The sequence below is a fragment of the Salmo trutta genome, chromosome 1, assembly GCF_901001165.1.
Source record: "Salmo trutta chromosome 1, fSalTru1.1, whole genome shotgun sequence".
Lineage (NCBI taxonomy): Eukaryota > Metazoa > Chordata > Actinopteri > Salmoniformes > Salmonidae > Salmo > Salmo trutta.
The window spans coordinates 24,114,072-24,139,890 of record NC_042957.1 but is presented as its reverse complement, the minus strand read 5'-3'; the positions used below and the strand labels follow the sequence as shown (position 1 = coordinate 24,139,890).

The 25,819-nt window shown below is 42.9% G+C and overlaps 1 protein-coding gene across 2 annotated transcripts in view; it reads left to right on the top strand.

Annotated features, from left to right (window-relative positions):
• The window catches only part of LOC115191722 (estrogen-related receptor gamma), a 38,931-nt gene that overhangs the window by 3,790 nt on the left and 9,322 nt on the right, over positions 1-25,819 (top strand). The window contains exons 1-4 of one of the 2 annotated variants that reach the window (XM_029749581.1): positions 8,870-9,227; positions 14,652-14,894; positions 15,124-15,281; positions 16,374-16,490. In XM_029749581.1, coding sequence (XP_029605441.1) covers positions 9,172-9,227; positions 14,652-14,894; positions 15,124-15,281; positions 16,374-16,490 — 574 coding nt within the window. In that variant the 5' untranslated portion in view covers positions 8,870-9,171. Of the gene's footprint in view, positions 1-8,869; positions 9,228-14,651; positions 14,895-15,123; positions 15,282-16,373; positions 16,491-25,819 lie in introns of those variants that run through there. The other variant, XM_029749589.1, reaches the window with a different exon arrangement.

Genomic DNA, 25,819 nt, shown 5'->3' with positions numbered 1-25,819 from the left:
CTTGTGTCAGATGGTCTGTACAATATATGTGCAGTGAGAATAGTGTTTGCCCACAATGTCTCTCTGTAATTGATGGATTGCACCGAGTTAGACGATAGCTGAGTTGATTATGCTCAGTGCGTCTCGCAGTGATGATGTCAGGAGAGACGGAAGGGGGTTGGGGACACCAGAGAGTGACGCTTTTGGTTTGAAACTGTCTGACAGCTGTCCCTATGGAGGGGGAGTGGTATGGGGTGCTTGGTTGCTGGGGTGGGGTCTGGGGGTTGCATCCCCCACACTCACATTTGAGAAAAACAGAAGTAATCCATACCATGGTCAACACTGACTGCTTTGTTTTGTGTTACAGGTCTGTCCTTTGTGAAAAGAAGTAGAATTTCAGTATCCAGTATCACTTGAGATTGTTCAAAGCTTTGGGAATGTAGGCTACCACTGTTGACCACTGAGTAGAGAGCTTATCGAGCATGAGAAAATTTGATCTTTATTTTAAGTTAATCTTCCTCGAAAAAGCCAAGGTATTCAATATGCTTGACATGCATTTTCGCGAAGATCTATGAAAAATACATGAAACTTAGGGCACCAAAACAATAGCCAGGTTTGTTTCATATGTTTTCATTCAGAAATTAATTGAAAATACATGCATGGGCAACTTGATATCACTAAGTAAAAACAGTCAGGTATAGTTGTGTAGGTAGGCTATTATCATTAGAGCAAGCGAACAAAGTCATTTCTTGTGATCTTAAACTCAAGTGGCTAGCTAGACGCCACTGTGGCCCTGCTCTTGTGTGTCTAACTATTGTTGTATTCCATCCCAAGACGACTGCTTTGTGCCAGGGAAAATGTCAATCTAGCTCAAACAACGACTCAACTGATAAAATAATTAATCTTAGCTCTCCCCTCCTTATTACAATTGCTTATGGCTTTGTACTTGAAGTAGCCAATGTCTACGACCGAACAAAACAGCACAATAACTTGGCTCAGGGTATAAAGAATTCATTGATAATAACAGCTACTGCTAAGCCGTTGGGGCGATAGCCAAGAAACACTTCTTCCAATGTAAACATTATTCTTCCTAAATGGTTTATTTAAGATAATTTCCCTGTGAAGATTATTTTCATGTGTTACATTTACGTTTGTGATTGGGTTACGATTTGCTTATGATTGTATAGGATAGCAGCACTGAATACAAATGCAGAGCCTTTGCCTTTCTGTTATTTTACGATAGCTGTTTATCTCTCCTGCGGAAGACTGGACCCTTTAATGGTTATAGTGGTGGCCCGGTGTGGCCTGTTTCGTGTGTGTGTGTGTGTGTGTGTGTGTGTGTGTGCCTGTGCATATGTACTGTATATTGTTTGCATATATACAGTATGTGCAAATATGTGTGTGTGTTCGTGAGGTGTTTTTATGCCTCATACGATATGTGTGTGTGAGGGAGGTGTTTTAGGCCTCGTACGATATGTGTGTGTTCGTGAGGTGTTTTAGGCCTCGTACGATGTGAGTGAGGTGTTTTATTCCTCATACTGTATGTGTGTGTGAGGTGTTTAATGTTATGCGCGTGCGGCACATTACCCGTGTGATAAGAACCACTCCATGGAGTCTTGTGTCTAGGGCTTATCAAACAGCAGATTAGCAAAGCGATTTTCTCCATGCTACAGTTTGGTTTGGCAGGGGTCGCTTCAAAACATGATAGTGTGTGTTGTGCGTATGAAAGACAGTGTCAGAGGGGGTGAGGGTTTGCTTCAGAACACTGAACACTACTTAGATTTGAATCTGAAGTGTCCATTTCCACCGCTTTGATAGCTAAACCACAGACAGACACACATATTGTGTTGTTCACCCCTGCATCACCTTCCTTTGTGTTAGAAGACCAGCTAATGAAATTAGAAAATATAATTGGGTACAGTTATTCTAATCTAGACGTCAAAAAAGTAAGGAGTATGTGGACATCCCCAGCAATTTTTGTGTTTTTTATTATTGAATATTAAAACATACAATCTACGTGCAGTGAAGCCACTCAACATTTACATTACATTCAGTCATCTAACAGACTCCCATCCAGAGCGACCCACAGAAGCAACCAGGGTCAACGCCCTGCCCAAGGGCACGTCGACAGATCTCCCACCAAGTCAAAACGGGGACCCTAACCAGCGACCTATCGTCCACCGGCCCAAGCTCCCAACTGCCAGGCCACCAACCGTCCAAGATCCCCCCACAGTTCCCTGAGAGCTGCCCCTCAACCATCAGAGACCATTTACATTTGTATTTGAATTTGGATTTATTATGGATCCCCATATTCTTCCTGGGGTCCAGCAAAATGAAGACAGTTATATACAGTTTAAAATATTACATGACATTACATTTCATAACACTTTTACCCAATACATTTAATGTGTTCCCTCAGGCCTCTACTCCAATATCACATATTTACAATACAACATCCGTGTGTACGTGTGTGTAGACTGCGTGTCTTATTATGTGCTTGCATCAGTTACCTGATGTGGAATAGAGTTCCATGTAGCCATGGCTCTATGTAGTACTGTGTGCCTCCCATAGTCTGTTCTTGACTTGGAGATTGTTAAGAGACCTTTGGTGGCATGTCTTGTGCGGTATGCATGCATGTCCGAGCTGTGTGCTAGTAGTCTAAACAGACACCTCGGTGCATTCAGCATGTCAACACTTCTTACAAAAACAAGTAGTGATGAAGTCAATCTCTCCTCCACTTTGAGCCATGAGAGACTTACATGCATATTATTAATGTTAGCTCTCCGTGAACATTTAAGGGCCAGCCGTGCTGCCCTGTTCTGAGCCAATTGTAATTTTCTGAGGTCCCTCTTTGTGGCAAGTGACCACACTGCTGTCCAGGAGCGACAAAACTAGAGCCTGTAGGACCTGCCTTGTTGATAGTGTTGTTAAAAAGGCATAGCATCACTTTATTATGGACAGACTTCTCCCCAGCTTAGCTACTGTTGCATCAACATGTTTTGACCATGACAGTTTGCAACCCAGGGTTACTCCAAGCAGTTTAGTCACCTCAACTTGCTCAATTTTCACATTTTTTATTATAAGATTCAGTTGAGGTTTAGGGTTTAGTGAATGATTTGTCCCAAATACAATGCTCTTTGTTTTTTAAATATTTAGGACTAATTTATTCCTTGCCACCCATTCTGAACCTAGCTGCAGCTCTTTAAGTTCAGTTTTGCAGTGATTTCACTCGCTGTAGTAGCTGACGTGTATAGTGTTGAGTCATCCGCATACAGACACACTGACTTTTTAGCCAGTGGCATGTCATTAATAAAGATTGAAAAAAGTAAAGGGCCTAGACAGCTGCCCTGGGGAATTCCTGATTCTACCTGGATTATGTTGGAGAGACGTCCATTAAAGAACACCCTCTGTGTTCTGTTAGACAGAACTCTTTATCCACAGTATAGCAGGGGGTGTAAAACCATAACGCATACGTCTTGCCATCAGCAGACTATGATCGATAATGTCAAAAGCCGCATTGAAGTCAAACAAAACAGCTCCCAAAATCTTTTTATAATCCATTTCTCTCAGTCAATCATCAGTCAATCATCAGTCATTTGTGTAAGTGCTGTGCTTGTTGAATGTCCTCCCCTACAAGCGTGCTGAAAGTTTTTTGTAAATTTGTTTACAGTAAAATAGCATTGTATCTGGTCAAACACAATTTGAGCCAGTAAAGGGGGCTTTACTATTCTTTAGTAGCGTAATTACTTTTGCTTCCCTCCAGGCCTGGGGGTGGGTGTGTGTGTGTGTGTGTGTGTGTGTGTGTGTGTGTGTGTGTGTGTGTGTGTGTGTGTGTGTGTGTGTGTGTGTGTCCGCGTGTGCGCACATGTGTGTGTTTTGAATGCGAGTTTGTATATATGCATGTGTACACTCGTACAAGCACCTATCATCAGCCTCAGGCAAACGGGCATTGGATGAAACAACCTCCTCAGGGTTCCTTTACTCCCACATTGATCACCATATATGACAAAATAAGAGGGAACATCACTAGTGGGTAATGTTTTATTACTTTTTCTCTTTCATTTCTTTCTCTCTTACCTTCTCTTTCTTTCTGTGTTTCTGGCTGTGTGTCTGTCTGTGCACATGCACATGCTTGTTTGTATTTTTGTTTTTGTTTACTTCTATTTACTCTTACCTCTTGGCTTGCCTAATACATGAATCCAGTTGAGTGGCTTTGTGGGGTGAGTTCTTACCTCTTGGCTTGCCTGATACATGAATCCAGTTGAGTGGCTTTGTGGGGTGAGCCACCGACTGATCGCAGGCAGAATCCGTTAAGTGGATCACCATCCAGTGATCAGAGATTACTGTATGTAAGACTCAGCCTGGAACTGTTGCTGTGGGCTGAGGATGGTACTGAGTTCTAAAGTAAGAAAAGGAAGTTGCGTGCCTTGTAGAGAAGACACTAGTGGAGCATCTTTGAAGTATGGTGTAAGCATGCAGGCATAGAAATGTGTTGATGAGGGTCTTATATTTCATATCAAGTTAATGTGCTCCAATTCTAACGCCCCCTTTACATAGTAGTCTCTCAGCTTTTATGTATTGTTGCTCCTCTTTGAGAAACTTTCCTCGGTCATAACTATACAGTTGAAAACAAGTGACTCTGAAGTAAATGTGTTACCTGCTCGTGTGCCAGGCGTGGCAAGTTGCCCAGAGTCACTGTGTGTGTGTGTGTGTGTGTGTGCGTGTGTGCGTCAGTCAGGGAGAGGTCAGAGCGTCACATTAGGGACATGTTACTGACAGATGATCAGATCCAGGTTAACTGCCAGGGTATCTTTGAGTTAGATAACTAGAGAGGCTTGCATCACTGAGTTACTAAACTTACGTTAGTCAGGGCTTTAAATTAAGGAAGTCGACGAGTGCGTGTATGTGTATGCGTGTTTATGTAATAATAATTTGGGGGGGTTAGGGGAGTGCTGTGGCACCTGTTGTACAGTAGGACACGGACACTTAGTGACACACACATGCATGCATGCACACACACACTCCACACAAAATATACACACAACCTAGAGGTATGTATGTCCTTTAGGATCATGTATCATCAGAGTAGGACAAAAGCCTTCAGAACCCACTGCCCTCTTACCACAAACACACACGCACACACATATACACACATATACAGTTCAAGTCGGAAGTTTACATACACCTTAGCCAAATACATTTATACTCAGTTTTTCACAATTCCTGACATTTAATCCAAGTAAAAATTCCCTGTCTTAGGCCAGTTAGGATCACCACTTTATTTTAAGAATGTGAAATATCAGAATAATAGTAGAGAGAATGATTTATTTCAGCTTTTATTTCTTTCATCACATTCCCAGTGGGTCAGAAGTTTACATACACTCAATTAGTATTTGGTAGCATTGCCTTTAAATTGTTTAACTTGGGTCAAACGTTTCGGGTAGCCTTCCACAAGCTTCCCACAATAAGTTGGGTGAATTTTGGTCCATTCCTCCTAACACAGCTGGTGTAATTGAGTCAGGTTTGTAGGCCTCCTTGTTCACACACGCTTTTTCAGTTCTGCCCACAAATCTTCTATAGGATTGAAGTCAGGGCTTTGTGATGGCCATTCCAATACCTTGACTTTGTTGTCCTTAAGCCATTTTGCCACAACTTTGGAAGTATGCTTGGGGTCATTGTCCATTTGGAAGACCCATTTACGAGAAAGCTTTAACTTCTTGACTGATGTCTTGAGATGTTGCTTCAATATTTCCACATAATTTTCCTGCCTCATGATGCCATCTATTTTGTGAACTGCAGCAATGCACCCCCACAACATGATGCTGCCACCCCCGTGTTTCACGGTTGGGATGGTGTTCTTCGGCTTGTAAGCATCCCCATTTTTCCTCCAAACATAACGATGGTCATTATGGCCAAACAGTTCTATTTTTGTTTCATCAGACCAGAGGACATTTCTCCAAAAAGTACGATCTTTGTCCCCATGTGCAGTTGCAAACCATAGTCTGGCTTTTTTATGGCGCTTTTGGAGCAGTGGCTTCTTTCTTGTTGAGCGGCCTTTCAGGTTGTCGATATAGGACTCGTTTTACTGTGGATATAGATAATTTTGTACCCGTTTCCTCCAGGATCTTCACAAGGTCCTTTGCTGTTGTTCAGGGATTGATTTGCACTTTTTGCGCCAAAGTACGTTCATCTCTAGGAGACAGAATGTGTGTCCTTCCTGAGTCTGCTGCGTGGTCCCATGGTGTTTATACTTGCGTACTATTGTTTGTACAGATGAACGTGGTACCTTCAGGCGTTTGAAAATTGCTCCCAAGGATGAACCAGACTTGTGGAGGTCTACAATTTTTTTCTGAGGTCTTGGCTGATTTCTTTTCATTTTCCCATGATGTCAAGCAAAGAGGCGCTGAGTTTGAGGGTAGACCTTGAAATACATCCACATGTACATCTCCAATTGACTCAAATTATGTCAATTAGCCTATCAGAAGCTTCTAAAGCCATGACATCATTTTCTGGAATTTTCCAAGCTGTTTAAAGGCACAGTCAACTTAGTGTATGTAAACTTCTGACCCACTGGAATTGTGATACAGTGAATTATAAGTGAAATAATCTGTAAAGTCTGTAAACAATTGTTGGAAAAATGACTTGTGTCATGCACAAAGTAGATGTCCTAACCGACTTGCCAAAACTATAGTTTGTTAACAAGAAATTTGTGGAGAGGTTGAAAAATGAATTTTAATGACTCCAACCTAAGTGTATGTAAACTTCCGACTTCAACTGTAAATACACCCACACAGCAACTATATTCAAATGCAACAACTACTTTAAATTGTCAGCCTCCCTAGCTGCAATTTATTAGTGGAGAATGTTTTTATTAGGACAACGAGAGCTATTCTTACTAGAAAAGTCAGATTTCGATGAATATGCTCTGATTTAGAAAGGTGACTGCTTTCACTGTCAACCTATGCCCCTTGCCAGTGCCGTTTCTAGCGTTTTGGGGGCCCTAAGCAAGATTTGGTTGGCGGCCCCAGCATCACCCAACTCGCGGTCAAAACATTTTAGTGGCGTCCCTCTTGGCGGAAGAAAGTAAAGAATGTGCAGCTTGTCCTTCAATTCTACACATTTTTCCATGGGGTTAGGGTGACCAAATGTTTCGGATTGTGTTGGACAGTCCTGCATTTTGGCATTTTGTTCTGCAACCAAACAATCATGTCCTGGATTTTATCATCAAGTTCAAACACCACAATTTTGAGAAAAAAAAGGTTGATTTGTCCCGTATTTCAGTCAGACATTCCAACCTGTCTCTTGCAGTCACGTTGTGCTTCTGAAAATCTATACATCATAAGGATGTTGTACTGGTGATGTTAAACACTTCTCAAATCCTTGTTGTGATCTGATATTTTGATATTTCGGACTAAATTCCAGCTCAACTTGGAGAGGACAGTTTGGCGTAACTACTTCCAAAAAGCTGCTTCTGATGAAGAGCTACAAAAGTAAGTAAATAGTCATATTAGACTGAAAAGATATAAGGTGATTTTGTCACTTGTGAGGCGCTCCATGTTCATTAGTGGCTCATTCAACTTATTCGCTGCAACTTCACTCAATCCTGTTTAATACTGGATTGTTTGACATTCCCTGAGACCAAGCAGAAAATGTTTCCTTGGCCAAATATTTCCAGATTTTCATAAAACAGCCACACATGTGGTCTTTCGTTTCATGGGTCACTACATTTTCCATGACGCAGAAGAGTAGGCTTTAGTTGCTTCAATTAGCTTGTTTGGTGAAGTGGGAGCAGGGGTGCAGTGCTGCCAGAGCACACCAGAGCGTCAGTCCACCATTTCTCGCTCCCCACAATGGTGCTCTTTTAGTAAAGTTAGATCAAAGCTGAATCAATGTCTTGGAAGATCACATGATTAATTGATATTCTACATAACATAACTAAATATAATAGCATAGTATAATGTTACTGTTATACCAAAAACACTTAGCCATTTCTTATGAGATTTTAGCATGGTTAGTTGAATAGTCCAAAAATAATGATCATGCGGCCAAAACTCAACAGCGTGCGCCACTAGCCAGAATTTGCTTGGATTGAAACAAAATACAGGAAGGCTAATAGTTTGAACACCATCTGCTCTAATTTACTAACAGAAAAGTAATTGAAGAAATTCTAAATGCATATTCCCATGAAACTGATTGAGATCAAATGATTGGCATGTGATGCTGGCAACATTTTGCACTGTCCCGCGAAATCATCCTGTTCGACATTTGGGTATTTTAAATGTGGTCACCCTACATGGGGTGTAGATAAAATGTTGCAGTTTTAAAGATAATTTCCTGCAATTTTACAAATTTTGCCATGACTTATGCCATATTGATATGATATCTGAGTGCGAGTGACTAACAAAATAGTTGGATAGACTAACTTACCTAGCAATCTATATCATGTTAGCTGACATGGGCTAATGAAGTGACTTTCAGTGACTGACATAACAAGAGGAAAACTGCTGATGCACTACCAAATTCCGAAATTGCACGTTGTATATTCTACTATCCTAGATAGTTGAGGCCCCGGCTGACTTCCCACTCATAATTATAAAAGTATAAGCTTATGTCGCTTATGTCTAGAAACGGCCCTGCCCCTTACCCCACAACCACATTCTTTCTTGTTCATTCATCCTTCTCTTATACTATCACTCTCTCCCTCTACTTTTTTAAAATCTCACTACTGCCACCTGTCCTGTCTCTATGTACCCACAGTTATTGGCCGTCTCTCATTGGAGTAGACGGTGGCCAGTCAAATGCTGGCATTGTGGTCCAGAGGGAGGGGCATGTAAAATGATTCCTGGATATTCATGAGGACCAGCTGTAGCTTTGAGTGCTCTATCATAGACTGAGCCACAACAGTTAAGACCTCACTGGCTGGAGTCTCAACACTGCTGCTAGAGGGAAAGTCAGCAAGAGCATGAGAGAGACACACAGATAGAGACCGAGACACACAGAAACAAAGACACACACTCAGAGAGTGACAGGGAGAGCTAGAGAGAGGGAGACACTGTTGCTCCAGTGAAAGTGTGTCAGAGAGGAAAACAGAGACTGGAAAAGGAGACAGACCAACTAAAGAAAGAGAAAAAGCTCAAAGGGATCTTTGCTAGTGTGCAGGTTTTCTCCTCAGAGTATGGTGGCAAAGAGCACATGGATTTAGTAGAGCTGTACCTCCCTGAGTGTTTCACCTATCACTCTGACACTGAGTAAGTACATGCACTATTCAGATCCATCTTCTGTATGTATATAAACTGTCTGTACAGTGTAAAGAAAGTGTTATGGCACAGTAATGTTATCTAGGCAATGGTAAGCATTGAACTATGTACATGTGCAGTGCACTACTATTTGCAGTCTCGTTCTCAAATTAAGATCATAGTTTTGGAGTTTTTATTTGCTATTTGGTGTGATGGCGGCTTCTATGTCAGCATAAGCACCTCTGTGTAAAACAGAGGTAGTGGGAGCAAGTGTACCTCTTGGAGTTTTACTGAAAAAGAGAGTGTCTGAATGAGAGGATGAGGACTTTGACTGATGAGACCCACACCTGCATTGTGTATGCAGAGCTAAGGGAGTAGGTCTGAAAGTGAGGGAGGGGAGGTAGAGAGAGTGAAAATGTGAGGGAATGAAAGGTAGAGTTGGGAGAGTGAGAGAGAAAAACAATACTTTAGAGAGAGGTGAGCTTCTGTAGGTCACTGGTGTTATTAGCTCTTTGTTGGTGTTTTTAGCTATTTGTTGGTGTTTTTAGCTATTTGTTGCACCACTGCAAAGCAAATCCTGTCTTGAACACAACGTCAAAATGTACATTTTCTCCTAAAAATACATGAGATGGCCATTAACTAGTAATGCTGCATAGTTCTAGATTGGTCTGGAACTCACCTTTCTGGTCAAAATAGATATTAATTGCTGAGGTGTACTCAATTTTGAGGACACAAATTGAATAATATTGGCACCATTTCATGTAACTGAAAATATACTTTTCAGCCAAGCGTCCTCTGAGTGATGCAGAGACACCATTCGAAAGTGTTGCAGTCTTGTTACAACTTCAGCTGTGACCAAGAGAAAGTGGTCATGTTTCAATTCTCCAAAATTATTTCACTTTTTTTTTTCATGATGAGAGCTTTAAATCCGGCTGAGAATATCACAGTGAGATGAATCCACTGCTGGATTCGCTAGACTGTCCCGTTTAATAGGCCACCTCCCAAGCTGGGCTACGTCGCTCAGAAACAGAGGAAATTAATACTTTGTCTGGATAGGTCAGAAAATGTGATACGTCACTACCTATGCAAATGTAGGGTGTGAAACCAGACATAGAGTGGAAGCAGAAAAACAGACAGATGAGGCTTTCTGGCACTATAAGGCACTGGACCCTGCGACATTCACAGAGATCTCTGTACACCAAAATATCAGTCGGAACTACTTCAGAACCTCTCAAAGTAAATAGGGGACTTAACATCTAAGAGGTTTTAACCCTGTGATAATATTAGACAACAGCTCAGATAAGACCCTAACCAGAGGATAGCAGGAGATGAGACAGAGCGGGAGAGTGACTGACCGATAGAGAGGGGGGAGTAGAGGATGTGGAGACAGAGCATGTTTTTGTGTAACTGTATGTTGCTATTAGTGTAATTACAGTGTTAATATACAGTTATAAGAAAAGTCTTACCATGTTTGGTAGCAAAAATATGAAGAGCGATTATTTTCACCTGTTATTACATTAGCGTCAGATACTTAAAAAAAAAATAATTGCTTTGTCATGCCAATAAAGCTTTTTGAATCGAAATTTAATTGAATTTAACAGCAAGTGAGAAATGGAGAGGGATAGAGAAAGATGGGGTAGAGGGGGGAGACAGGAAGGGAGGGAAACAAAGATAGGGTGAGAGCAAAAGAGATAAAGAGACACCTATCAAACTGGTTTGGCCCAAGCCCATTGAGACACTTAAACTAAGACTCTTATCAGTGGTGCTGGTTTTTCAGCTCAGGACTGATATCTCCTATTGGCCCATTAGGAATCACTGTGCACGAATCCCCTCTGACCCAAATCACTGACCAGGGGGTTATGGATTGGGGTTAGGGGGTAAGTAATTTACATTTGAGTAATATGTCTCTCTTAGAGCCTCTTCACACTTACTACACATTTTGTAAAAATACCATCGGCTACACATATTACTCCAATGTAAACTTGCGTAGTTTCTACGTCTCAATCGCTACAGTAGCGCATGACACTCGCCCGACAGTTGACCCCCTTGAAGCAGGGTAGTGTGAACAGCCAACGCTCTAGCAGTATAAATGGTAATAGCAGAGAAATGTTTTTGAAATAGCTGAAATGCATAGGCAATATTTGAGACTTGTTTTATTGATGTAACAGCCTGTTACATTCTTACATTTTCACAGTAGCTGCATGCTGCACTGAGTCACGTAAAACGATGGGAGCCCATTCCCACCACCAAAAGCATGTACAATGTAGATCATACAAATAGGATATGTTTAAAAAAAAAGTGTAATATTGTGTGGTGAGACAACAAAGTGAAAATAACTGTGATTGGACAAAAAGTAACAGGGCTGAGCTCGCCGTCTGCAGGATTGTATCATTTGGGTCTTTGCGTCTGTAATTAAAAAGTTACTCACACGGTATGTCATCACTATCCTGTTGATTGAGTCATTAATTCCAGTCAATCATTTTGGATTAAAAAAGGCCTACATTTGATCCCATTAAAAAAAAAATCAGAACACAATTAAATGGGCCTATTTTAAGCTATAAAAACAAGACATTACATTTCCCCTGGCCAGGCCCAGAAGCGATCCCATAGGCTTCTCTAGGCTAGCTGTGGTTGTTATCAGTAGGCTATAGTTGATCAAACTGAAGCACAGACTAATTGTGCACGTTGACAAATCATGAGGCATTTTATTTTATTTTATTGGTGGGTTTCCATATAAAACAGCTCGTTGTGGTGAATTCACTTATACCCACATTTTCAATCGCAATTTGCTTTTACCATGATTTGCATGATATTGATAAAAATGAAGCCTGGTTTGTTGTCATGTTGTACGGTAGGCCTGCTGTACTTATATTATCAAATGAGAGGGTTAATAATTATTATTCAACAGTGTAATATGTTTTAAAAGAAAAGTTTGTCATTGATGAATAGTTTGTTCTTACTTGCTAGTGGCTACTGTGATATTTACGGTCAATTTGAGGTGCGGACCAAAAATGTCGAGTTGCCAGCCACAACGAAAGGTAAGGCAGGGTTGTAATGTGAATTGAAAAGTAGAATTGTCTTTCATCATCCCGCTCCTCAGACTCTCCATCATATCTCATAGTGGGAATAGGGCCTAAAAAAGGGTGCATAGCTAGAGTAACCTACATCCACATGAACCTATACCTAACATCTTAGATACATTTTGTGTGTAAAATATTTTTTCAGAATGGACTATTAAACTAAAACGAAATAAACCCAAATAATCCATTTGAGACATTCCCTCTCTCCCTCTCGTTTTGCTTCGCGGCGTGTGTGGGTCCGGTTCTTGTTTGGTTGGTCGTTGGCTGTATTGTGACAGCTCATTTGAGTGAGTGTTGCCTTCTCTCCATTCTTTCTACACACCCCGGGTTAATGGTCCAGCGATAGACCCCTTTCTGTCTCTCCCTCTCAGCTTCCATGTTTATCCCCCTCTCTCTCTCTGTCAGAGTTCTTTTGGATATGGGCAGACAGAGAGTGTTGTGCACACACACACACACACACACACACACACACACACACACACACACACACACACACACACACACACACAGTTGTTTGATAATGTACCTCTGAGTCTGTGATTTACACCCTGCGTCTATGGGAACTGCACTGACAGGGCTTTGATTAGCTTTTATGAAGAGCTGTAGATTATAGATCTGTCAGGTTAGATATCACACCACGTCTTACCATTCCACTCTAATGCTATTGCATTATGAAAGAAAAATCTACTGCCACTAAGTAATGGGAGAATGCCTCAATTCAGGTCTAGGTGGAGCTGACACAGCAATATCTACCTTTGTGATGGATAGCTGATGAGAGAACAAAATGGTCTCCTCACACTCCCTTGTCCTCTGCCAGCTTTATTGGACCACTTCGGAGTGAACAATATATCAGTTTATCTATTTTAATATAAAACTGAAGTAGAATGAGGTTGAAGTTTGAATGACTCTCTCTCTCTCTCTCTCTCTCTCTCTCTCTCTCTCTCTCTCTCTCTCTCTCTCTCTCTCTGAGTCTCTATCCCCCTCTCTCTCTCTCTCTGTGGATTTCGAGGGGTGATAGAGCGTGGTCATGGTTGACTCTGGTGGTGTTTAGGGCAGCCAGATAGTTTGCCTGTCAAATGAGTGGTGGTCATGACTGTGTGGATTTACATGGCAGGAACAGAGCTTGGGTTCCTGCCATGAGCTGGGAGGGGGTATGGCGACACACGATGGCATGCAAGCATGTGTGTATTTTTGTTCAAGTGTTTACGATGACACGTGACCACATTTGAAAGCATGTCTGAGAATGAAGAGTGAAGTGTGTACAGTATGTGTAGGTGGTAGGAGCCTATGGTCACATGGGTCAGCATGTACGTGTGCCTGTGTGTGTGTGAGCATTATTTTAGAATACTGTCATGTGCATTGTAGCCCACTGTAGGGGGATGAACATACCTCCATACAGTAGAATGTGAAAACACACCGTTTGTACTAGCATAGAAACACAACACATTCCCAAAATGAATACCTCTACAATGCTCAACTAGACAGAGTTAAAAATCAAATCTATAGACTTTGTTTAGGTAATTGAACACAACTGGTAATATCTACTACAGCCAGGGGCGTAACTTTGGTTTTAGAAGTGGGGGGGACATAATAATAATAATAATAATAATAATATATATATTTTATCCTGTCGGATAAACACTCCAAACAGGCTACCCAACTGCTCGGAGGCATCCGCATGGTCCTAAAGCACACCGTTTGCTCGTTTTGTATCACATTCCAAAGATAAAACTGGGGGGGACAAAAATGCAATTTCAGAATGTGGGGGGGGACATATCCCCCCATCCCCAGTGAAAGTTGTGCCCCTGACTACGGCATACCTTCCCCAAGAGGTCTGGAAGAAAAAAACGATCTGGTCCAGGATCTTTGTTTGGATTTCCATATGTTAAGCAATCTCCTGTGTGTCTAATGGACCTCAGCTTTGCATATGTGGGAAATTGCAAACGGCTGGGTGGGTGAGCATGGAGATGGCTAGATAGACAGAGAGAGATAAAGGGATCAGGAGAGAGGGATAGGGGTATGAGGCACAGAGGAATAGGGAAAGAGAGTGACAGGGAATGGAGAGAGGGAGACGGTTCCTACCCTTTTTCTGTTTGTCCTTGTGATAGATGGAGTAAGGGAAAGGATAAAGGAAGTTTAGTGAAAACGGGTGCTGGATAATGGTTGGTCAGTGAGTACCTGGTCAGGACAGGTATGAGGTTGTATGGGAATGCATGGTTGGGTGTATTTGTGTAGGTCTACATTGAGGGCAAGTGTTGTAACTGACTGATAGATCTAGACAGAAAGGGCACGTTAAATCCATTATGCCATGTTACCAGATGTTACCATAAATATATCCTACTGTACCCCCCCCCAGACTCCTTGGCAGGATGTCAGTGAGGGGCTTGGACCCCCCCTGTCCCCCTTCCATAAAGCATGAGCCCTCCAGCCCCAGCTCCCAGGGGGACAGCCCAGCCCAACCCAGTCCCGGGGGATCCTCCTCGGACACCAACTCCAGCTACGGCCCCCTGGGCAAGGGCCACAACCGCACCAACGGCTTGGACTCACCAGGGCTCTATGGACACAAAGCAGGCATGGGGAACAACGGCACAGCCAACAGGCAGGTGTTTGTGTGTCTTTTTGTCTGTCTCTGTGTGTATGTACCCATTTGTGTATGTATTGGTTTATGCTTGGGTGCATGTACCATATATGTGAGTGTAACCTCCTCTCTCTCTCTCTCTCTCTCTCTCTCTCTCTCTCTCTCTCTCTCTCTCTCTCTCTCTCTCTCTCTCTCTCTCTCTCTCTCTCTCTCTCTCTCTCTCTCTCTCTCTCTCTCTCTCTCTCTCCAGGCGGTTGTGTGGTGAGGATGGCCAAGTGAAGTGTGAGTTCATGCTGGGTTCTGTGGCTAAGAGGCTGTGTCTGGTGTGTGGAGACGTGGGGTCTGGGTACCACTACGGAGTGGCCTCCTGTGAGGCCTGCAAGGCCTTCTTCAAGAGGACCATTCAGGGTAAGGCCAACTCACATAAGCATTGAGGTTAAGAGCTCAACTGAAGTGCCCACGTGTGTAAAAAGTATATGGTCAAAGGGCAGAGGTGTATGGCTTTATACATATAAACCTGCAGTATGCCGATGAGTTCCTACAGCCTGTTTTTAGTATCAACACCTGATCAACTCTAAGGATGCAAGCTTACAGGTTCCCATGCCTTCTCCGCCTATACAGTAAAGGCCTTAGTGGTTGTGTCCAAATCAAATGCGTCGAATACAACGGGTGTTTTCTTTACCATGAAATGCTTGCTTACGTGCCCTTCCCAATGATGCGGAGTATCAAAAAAATAGTAACACGAGGAATAAAATGTGTTAGTGACTAGGCATCAGGATAGATAATAATAAGGGTAAAATAAAGAACAGAGTAGCAGCCAGCATATGATGAGTGTAAAAGTGCATGTGTATGTACACATATGGTACACTGTGTATATGTTTACACGGTGGTGATCATGACAGCATGTGTTGCCAACAGTGTTTTAACCTGCCCCACAGCATCTGTTGTTGAAGCTGAGGACTGTTTACACAAGAGGAAAGTGTGGGAATGTGCTGGACCTGTGTGTGTTTGTGGGCGTGGCTCATCCATATGTTTGCAGCATGTTGTTGTGTTGTTTTAATGTGATTGTCTGTGAATGGGTCATGGCCCTCGTAGGCTCAGACCCGCTTTAGGCTAGTTTAGCCGCCACCGCACACAGATGGGCAGGACAAGGGTCATGGTTCATACCTGCATGGCTGTCAGATGAAATGCTTACAGTAGATCAGGTGATCAGATGTTACCTGGATGTAATAGGGCGTGGCAGCTTAGAGTGCTGCTGATTGACTGACTTCCAGAACATTATCCTGGTTTTTCGTCATTGTTTCTTAGAGTTCCCTGTCTCTTTTCAGCTTGTTGTTTGTTTTGTAGTGGTTGAAGGAAAGGTTTTGTAAGTGATCGAGAAAATTGCTCCCTTTCATTGACTGGCTTTTTGTCTCTACATCTGTCCTCCCCTCTCTCTCCCTCTCTGTCTTTACATCTTTCTCTCTATCTACACCCCTCTCCTTTCTTTCCAACCCACAGGTAACATCGAGTACAGCTGCCCTGCCACCAGTGAGTGTGAGATCACCAAGCGGAGGAGGAAGTCGTGTCAGGCCTGTCGCTTCATGAAGTGTCTCAATGTCGGCATGATGAGAGAAGGTGAGGAAGGAACTTCTCTACTCCTCAATGCCAAATACACGTACTCCTTTATTTACCTTGAAATATATATACTCCTCCATATATGCCAATATATACTTTTCTGTATCCCAATATAACTTTATCCATTAAGTCTTATAACAGTGTTATAATACAATGAATAGAAAAAATATACAAATAAAGATCTTGGATATTTTTGTGGATATAAACTTCCTCTCAACTAATAGATGTGTATTGATTTCAGTGTCAAATGTAATTCCTTTACCTGTTAAACAGGTCCCGCCCTTTGGTGCTTGCTAGTGTGCCTGCTCACTGCTCAGTGTTCATGTATGGTGTATCTTTATAGGATGCTACTGTACCTCCAAAATAGACCATGGCTGTCTGCCACATACAGTGGATCTCTATTCCTTCTGACTCACTACTCTCACACACAGAATAGAAATAGATTATCCAGAACAACACACATATCTTACATTCTACATGGCCCCCAAACACTCAGAGTTTTACAGTGAGTGTCTGGGGCAGTGCTCTCATGGTCTTGTGGTCAGGACTGGAGTGTGTGACTGGTGACATATTGTTGGCTAGATAAAGAAGTGACCCAAAAAGGCAAAGCTTCACTGTATGAGCCACTTATTGAAAGCTGCATGTGAGTAATCGACAGCTGTTAATAGAGAGAGAGAGAGTTTACTGCCACCTGCTCCCTCCCCCTTCAGCTCATCAGCTTTGATTTAATCATCCGTCAACCAGGGTGAGAAGGATTCAGCATCTGTTTTCTGTCACCCTGTGTGTTTGTGTGCGAGCATGAGTGTGTGCGAGTGTGTGCGTCTCCTTTTTTAATCAGCTCCTTTTAATAGGGGAAGGGCATCTCCCGCACCCAGCTCTGGCTCCTATAGCCCCCCCCCCCCCCCCCCCCTCGTAAATTCCCCCAGATGCCTTGTGGGATTCCTGGACCTCCATGAAATGTGAACCGCCCCTCGTAACTCCCATCGTAAACACCCTGGTAGTGGTCCTTGTAACGCACCCCATTGTGCCACGTAATGCCCCTCTTCCTCTGGGGGGCAGCAGTAAAGGTAGAGACAGGGGGGGTGTGCCTTTTAACAGGCGAGAGAGGTCCATGTAAACACAAGAGGATAGAGACCCTCGGTCTAGAATAGAGACCTGATTAGAAATTGATTAAGCATGGAACCACTGTTCGATTTTAGAATTCAGTAGGGCAGTGGACTAACAAACATTCTAATTGTTCCACTACTTGGAACACTGGTCTTACCTCATAAGGTTAAACCAGAAGAAGGGCTTTATGCATTCTCTCTCCCCTGAGCATTGTTTATCTATCAGGTTTGTCCTTGTGTGTCGAGGATATGACAGTAAATCATATCACATAGCTCTAATCACATGGGGGACTTTTTAAATTTAAATTCTGGGCACACAGTTGAAATAGAATGAGTTGAATTTGAATTATATGGCTAAGGCTTGGCCATATTATATACATAATAATAGCTCTATTCCTTAATTTGTTTATCTCTTCAAAGAATCAGAGGTTTTCACATCCTTTCATGACCCAGTGCATGACTAACTAGCTTCCAGTAGGCCAGGGGAGTCTGACTCATTCCATGGAGGGCCTAGTGTCTGCGAATGTTTGTTTTTTCCTTTCTATTAAGACCTAGACACCCAGGTGAGGGGAATTCTTTACTAATTAGTGACCTTAATTCATCAATCAAGTACAAGGGAGGAGCGAAAACCCGTAATACTCTCGGCCCTCCGTGAAATGAGTTTGACAGATGTGCAGTAAGCTAATAAGGAAGGGTATTTGTTGACATCAGATCATTATCCAGGCAGCTTTACATAGTTCCTCCCTCAGTGGCTTTGCTACTACACATACACTACCGGTCAAAAGTTTTAGAACACCTACTCATTCAAGAGTTTTTCTTTATTTTTTACTATTTTCTACATTGTAGAATAATAGTGAAGACATCAAAACTATGAAATAACACATATGGAATCATGTAGTAACCAAAGAAGTGTTAAACAAATCCAAATATATTTTCTATTTGAGATTCTTCAAATAGCCACCCTTTGCCTTGATGACAGCTTTGCACACTCTTGGCATCCTCTCAATCAGCTTCACCTGGAATGCTTTTCCAACAGTCTTGAAGGAGTTCCCACATATGCTGAGAACTTGTTGGCTGCTTTTCCTTCACCCTGCGGTCTGACTCATCCCAAACCATCTCATTTTGGTTGAGGTTGGGGGATTGTGGAGGCCAGGTCATCAGATGCAGCACTCCATTGCTCTCCTTCTTGGTAAAATAGCCCTTACACATCCTGGAGATGTGTTGGGTCATTGTCCTGTTGAAAAACAAATGATAGTTCCACTAAGCCCAAACCAGATGGGATGGCGTATCGCTGCAGAATGCTGTGGTAGCCATGCTGGTTAAATAAGTCACAGACAGTAGCACCTTCACAGCATAACACCTCTTCCTCCATGCTTTACGGTGGGAAATACACATGTGGAGATCATCCGTTCACCCTTATTATTAAGTATCCTTTAGTAGTGGATTCTTTGCAGCAATTCGACCATGAAGGCCTGATTCACACAGCCTCCTCTGAACAGTTGATGTTGAGATGTGTCTGTTACTTGAACTCTGGGAAGCATTTATTTGGGCTGTAATTTCTGAAGCTGGTAACTCTAATGAACTTATCCTCTGCAGCAGAGGTTACTCTGGGTCTTCCATTCCCGTGGCGGTCCTCATGAGAGCCAGTTTCATCATAGCGCTTGATGGTTTTTGCGACTGCACTTGAATAAACTTTCAAAGTTCTTGAAATTTTCCGTACTGACTGACCTTCATGTCTTAAAGCAATGATGGACTGTCATTTCTCTTTGCTTATTTGAGCGGTTCTTGCCATAATATGGACTTGGTCTTTTACCAAATAGGGCTATCTTCTGAATACCCGCACCCCCACCTTGTCACAACTGATTGGCTCAAATGGATTAAGAAGGAAAGAAATTCCACAAGTTAACTTTTAAGAAGGCACATCTGTTAATTGAAATGCATTCCAGGTGACTACCTCATGAAGCTGGTTAAGATAATGCCAAGAGTTTGCAAAGCTGTCATCAAGGCAAAGGGTGGCTATTTGAACACTTTTTTTGGTTACTACATGATTTCATATGCTTTTTTTTCATAGTTTTGATGTCTTCGCTATTATTCTACAATGTAAAAATAGTAAAAATAAAGAAAAACACTTGAATGAGTAGGTGTTCTAAAACGTTTGACCGGTAGTGTACATGCTGACTGCAAATGTTTCATTGGTGCTCCAAACTTAAACATGTTGTGCCCTAGAAACTAATATGTAATCCTGTAAATACATTTTGTTTATTCTAAAAAGCTAAATGTTTATACAAATACCTGCCATTGAAATTAAAAAGTAATTTCTGGAATATTAGGTTGTGTAAAAACACTATTTTACCATTGAGATGCATGGCATTGAAAATTGTACACTGTCTCTTTAAGAAAAACGTTACGTTTTGAACTGTTTAGGCTAGAAACAAGCCGTTTTCTCTGTAGTATGGGTTAACTTTTTTCTCTAGGGCACTTGGAAAGCAGTTTTATTTGTTAAAAGAAATTGCAGTGGGGCTCCCGAATTAAAATTCCAGATCGCACAGCATGATGCCATGTAGAATGTTGCCCTGGTCCGTTTCCTGCTCAGTGGATATCTGTGCTCTTGATCCCACCCCCTTCGAGGGGTGCAGGGGGACATCAAACAGGGGTGCGAGCAGAGGGGAGGGGCAGTGACCCAACAACCGCCTCCTTATCGGACTCCTCAGATCAATCCAACAGTGTAGAATGTGTGTGTGTGTCTAAGAGGATGGTCTGAGAGTTACTCATACACATCAGAGCTAAGTGTAACTCTTCAGAGCGGAATGTGCTGACAACGAAAGGGACAAAAATAACAGTGGAGGATAATCAGGATAACAGAGTACACACGCACACACATTTACATTACATTTGACATTCGAGTCATTTAGCAGGCACTTTTATCCAGAGTGACTTATAATTAGTGCATTCATCTTAAGATAGCTAGGTGAGACAACAACACATCAATCGTATTAATTACATTTTCCCTCAACAAAGTATTTATCAGCAAACTCAGTGCTAGTAAGAAAAGACAGATGTAGGGAGGGCCAAGAGACCAGAGGTGGTGAACCGAATGCTTGGCTTGGGATATAGGGTTTGAGCATAGCCTGAAGGTATGGAGGGTCAGTTTCCCTCACGGGTGGACTGGGACAATCATTTGGCCCTGGCATTTTATCCATTCATTACAGGAATCATGAAGATAATTCACTTTACTGTTTGAAAAAAATCATGGTTTTAGCCTCCCCAAAAATAGGAAGTTTTGAGTGAGATGACAACGTAGAATGTGCTTTTTCTACGTTTACAGGCACCCTTTCCATTTTTTTTTTACGATCCATGATCTTGGCTGTCTAACTGATGACAGAGTTTGAATGTGAGTTTGCGTGACCTCGTCTCAGATTCTTAAGAGGCCCATGGGATGCCGGCCATGTCACCTTTTTCATTGTTTTATTTTTATATACATTTTTGAGGGTGTAAATGTTGACCAGCCCTCCCAATAAAAGAATGGTCGAGCCCATCTGGCATTTGCCAAAATTGTCAGATGCCCAATCCGCCCCTGGTTCCTCTTGCTGCTCTGTAGGCAAGCACCAGGATCTTGAAGATGATGCGAGCTTCGACTGAAAGCCAGTGGAGTGTATGGAGGAGTGGGGTGACATGGGAGAACTTAGGAAGGTTGAACACCAGGCGGGTTGTGGTATTCTGGATAACTTACGATGATGGCACAAGCTGGGAGCCCAGCCAACAGAGGGCTGCAGTAGTCTAGACGGGAGATGACAAGTGCCTGGATTAGGACCTGCACCACTTCCTGTGTGAGGAAAGGTTGTACTCAAGAGTTGTTGTAGAGCCGGGGTATTCAACTCTTACACTACAAGGTCCGGAGCCTGCTGGTTTTCTGTTTTACCTGATAATGACTTGAACACGCCTGGTGTCACAGGTCTAAATCAGTCCCTGATTAGAGGGGAACAAGGAAAAAATGCAGTGGAACTGGCTTCGAGGTCCAGAGTTTGAGGATTGTAGAGCATGAACCTGCAGGAGCAAGTCACTGCTTTAATGTTTGCAGAGAATGACAGGTCCATGGGGAATCTGTGGAATTGTCAACCGTGATGGTCTTGGAGTGGGCATGCCTTCCCCAGGAGGAAGAGCAGCTCCATTCTGACGAGGTTGAGCTTGAGGTGGTGGGCCGACATCCAAGCTGAAATGTCTGCCAGGCACGCAGAGATGTGTGTTGCCACCTGGATGTCAGACGGGGTTAAGGAGAAGAGTAGTAGTTGATTGTCATCCACATAGCAGTGATAGGAGAGACCATGTGAGAATATGACAGAGCCGAGTGACTTGGTGAAAAGAGGAGAGGGCCTAGAACCGATTATGCAGTGCCTGAGATGGCCAATCTTGAGAGGGTGGAGAGGAGGATCTGATGGTTCACTGTGTCGAAGGCAGCGGATAGATCTAGGAGGATGAGAACCGAGGAGAGAGAGTCAGCTTCCTCAGAGCGGAGAGCGTCTGTGACACAGAGGACAGTGGTCTCAGTTGAGTGAGTTGCCTTGAAGCCTGACTGGTTAGGGTAAAAAATAATATTCTGAGAGAGATAACGAGAGAGTTGGTCAGAGACCGCATGCTCAAGTGTTTTGGAAAGAAAAGAAAGAAGGGATACTGCTCGGTAGTTTTTGACGTCAGAGGGGTCGAGTGTTGGTTTCTTTAGGAGGGGAGCTCTGGCCATCTTGAAGTCAGAGGGGACGCAGCCAGTGGTCAGGGATGAGTTGGTGAGGGAAGTGAGGAATGGGAGAAGGTCTCCAGAGATGGTCTGGAGAAGGGGATGGGGTTAGGCTGGCAGGTTGTTGGGCGGCCGGACATCACTAGTCGCAGGATTTCATCTGGAGAGAGAGGGGAGAAAGAAGTCAAGGCATAGGGCAATTCTGTGTAAGTGGGATCAGTGGGCTTAGTAGGCTGAATGAATGAGGAGCGGATGTCGTTAACTTTTTTTTCAAAGTGGTTGACAAAGTCGTCCACAGAGTAGGGGGAGGAGGTAGAGGACTATGGAAGGAGGAGAAAGTGAAGAAGAGTTTCCCAGGGTTGAAGGCAGAAGCTTGAAACGTAGAGTGATAGAAAGCAGCTTTAGCAGTGGATACAGATGAAGAGAAGATGGAGAGAAGGGGTGGAAGGATGATAGATCCTCTGGAAGTTTAGTTTTCCTCCGTTTCCGCTCAGCTGCCCGCAGCTCTGTTCTGTCAGCACGCAGTGAGTCACTCAGCCACGGAGCGGAAGGGGAAGGTCGAGCCGTCCGGGAGGAAAGGTAGACAGTGAGAGACAAAGGATGCGGAAAGGGAAGAGAGTAGGGTCGAAGAGGCAGAGTCAGGAGGGAGAAGGATTTAGCAGAAGGGAGAGATGATAGAGGAGAGAGTAGTTTGAGAGAGAAAGTGAAGATTGCTGCGAGGCATGACCATCTGGGTAGGGAAAGGGGGATACCTTGTCAGTTGTACAACTCAATGCATTCAACTGAAATGTGTCTTCCACAATCAGAGAGGTGTGGGGGGCTGCCATAATCGACATCCATGTCTTCGACGCCCGGGGAACAGTGGGTTAACTGCCTTGCTCAGGGACAGAACGACAGATTTTGACCTTGTCAGCTCTGGGATTTGATCCAGCAACCGTTCGGTTACTGGCCCAACGCTCTAAACACTAGGCTTCCAGGCAGGGTTGGAGGGGTAGGGTTGGAAGAGAGATGGAGAGAAAATGAAACAAAGTAGTGAAACATGGAGGGGGGTTGCAGTGAGATTAGTAGGCAAACAGACTCTAGTGAATATGGGAGGTGAATGGGAAAGGGTGAGGTCAAAAGAAGAAAGGAGTGGAAAGGAAGAGGTGCAAAGAATTGAATTAAAGTCATGCGTCGGGAGGTTAAAGTCGCCCAAAACAATGAGTGGTGAGCCATTGTCAGGAAATGAGCTTATCAAGGTGTCAAGCTCATTGAGGAAATCTCCAAGGGCAACTGGTTGGTGTTAGATGACATCAATGTCTCTGTCAGGGCCAAAAATATAGGAACTGAAGGGCAATATCTATTGACCGCAGATCAGCACTTCCAAATGCTGCCAAGACTAGGAATTTCACGTGTTGTGCGCGCAGTGTAAACTAAATTTGAAGGGTTGCACCCAAAATTAGATCATTAGAAAAGAACTAGGTAAGATAACTCAAGTGAGAGAGTGGTGTGGAGCCTTCCTCTCTTTCCTTCCTCAAAACAACTCGGCAGATAGTCATTGTTTCGGCGACAATACTGCCGCTTGATAATACCACTGCTTACAGCTGCCACTGAAGAAACAGGGGAAACTGAAGTACAAAGTACTAATTGCCTAGCAGAGGTGAAAGACACCTTCCAGCACTGATTGCTAATTGCCTCGCAGAGGCGCACACACACGCGCACACATACACAAAGGGTTGGGTAGGTTACTTTTTAAATGTAATCCATTAGTTACTAAATCAAATCAAATCAGATTTTATTGGTCGCATACACATGGTTAGCAGATGTTAATGCGAGTGTAGTGAAATGCTTGTGCTTCTAGTTCCGACCGTGCAGTAATATCTAACAAGTAATCTAACAATTTCACAACAACTACCTTATACACACAAGCATAAGGAATGATTTAAGAATATGTACATATAAATATATGGATGAGCGATGGCCAAACGGCATAGGCAAGATGTAGTAGATGGTATAGAGTACAGTATATACATATAAGATGAGTACTGTAGGGTATGTAAACATTATATAAAGTGGCATTGTTTAAGTGACTAGTGATACATTTATTACATCCAATTATTAATTATTAAAGTGGCTAGAGATTGGGTCTGTATGTTGGCAGAAGCCACTCAGTGTTAGTGATGGCTGTTTAACAGTCTGATGGCCTTGAGATGGAAGCTGTTTTTCAGTCTCTCGATCCCAGCTTTGATGCACCTGTACTGACCTCGCCTTCTGGATGATAGTGGGGTGAACAGGCAGTGGCTCGGGTGGTTGTTGTCCTTGATGATCTTTTTGGCCTTCCTGTGACATCGGGTGGTGTAGATGTCCTGGAGGGCAGGTAACTACTACCCACTGGGCTAGTAGTTACCTGTCCAAAATTGTAATCAGTAACGTAACTTTTGGGTTACCCAAATTCATTAACGTAATCTTGATTACTTTCAGTTACTTTTTGATTACTTTCAACATAAGAGGCATTCGAAGACAAAAACGATCAATCAAAGCATTTGGTGTGTCATCATAGTGGTCTCTGACTTGTGGTCAGACTCACTCAGGTGGAACGAACTAAAACTTGTGCCTTTTTTCAATGCTGAATTGAATGGCATTGAGAAAACATAAAGGTGTCATAATACATTTTTCTCTCACAAACATTTACTCATAAACTCAAAGTCATTTAAAAGTAATTTCTGAATGTATAAGTAATCAGGTTTTTCAAAAGTATCTGTAATCTGATTACAATATCTTTGCTGGTAACGTAACTGATTACGGTTACAGTTTTTTTGTAATCAGATTACATGTTCACACCAAACCTCACCACCTCTAACGCAGGTAAGTATTTTTCATAATGAATCTTGTTCTGGAGGCAGCACTGCAGTTACCACTAGCTGGCACAGCCACAAAGTCATACAATCTGATTTTGAACCTAACCCTAACCTTAACCACACTGCTAATCCTAATGCCTAACCCTAGCCTTAAATTAAGACCAAAAATCGAATTGTTGTTTTCACTAATTTGTCCAATATAGCTAGCCAATTTTGACTTTGCAGGTGGCCCATCTAGTGGAAATCGCTCAGTTCTGCCTTCAGGGCAAAATTCATTATAATAAACGTCAGCCTGCAATGTCAGTCCTTCCACTGTGGTCGGAAATATGGTCTGGATTAGTCTAGCAGTTGGCAGTTTCTACAGTTTGAGGTTTGGGATGGGTGATGAGGGATGAGGATGTGTGTGTAGGGAGGGATTTCACTGTGTTGACACATACACTGGATTATGTGAAAGCAAAGGGGCAATAGTGTGTGTGTCAACACAGTGAAATCCCTCCCAGTACACACATCCTCATCCCTCATCATCACCCGTCCCAAACTTCAAACTGTAGCACCTGCCAACCACTAGACTAATCCAGACCGTGTTTCCAACCACAGCGGAAGGACCAACATCACTAAAGCTCCAGGGGTCCTAGCTTACCCGCCTGTTGACTCCTT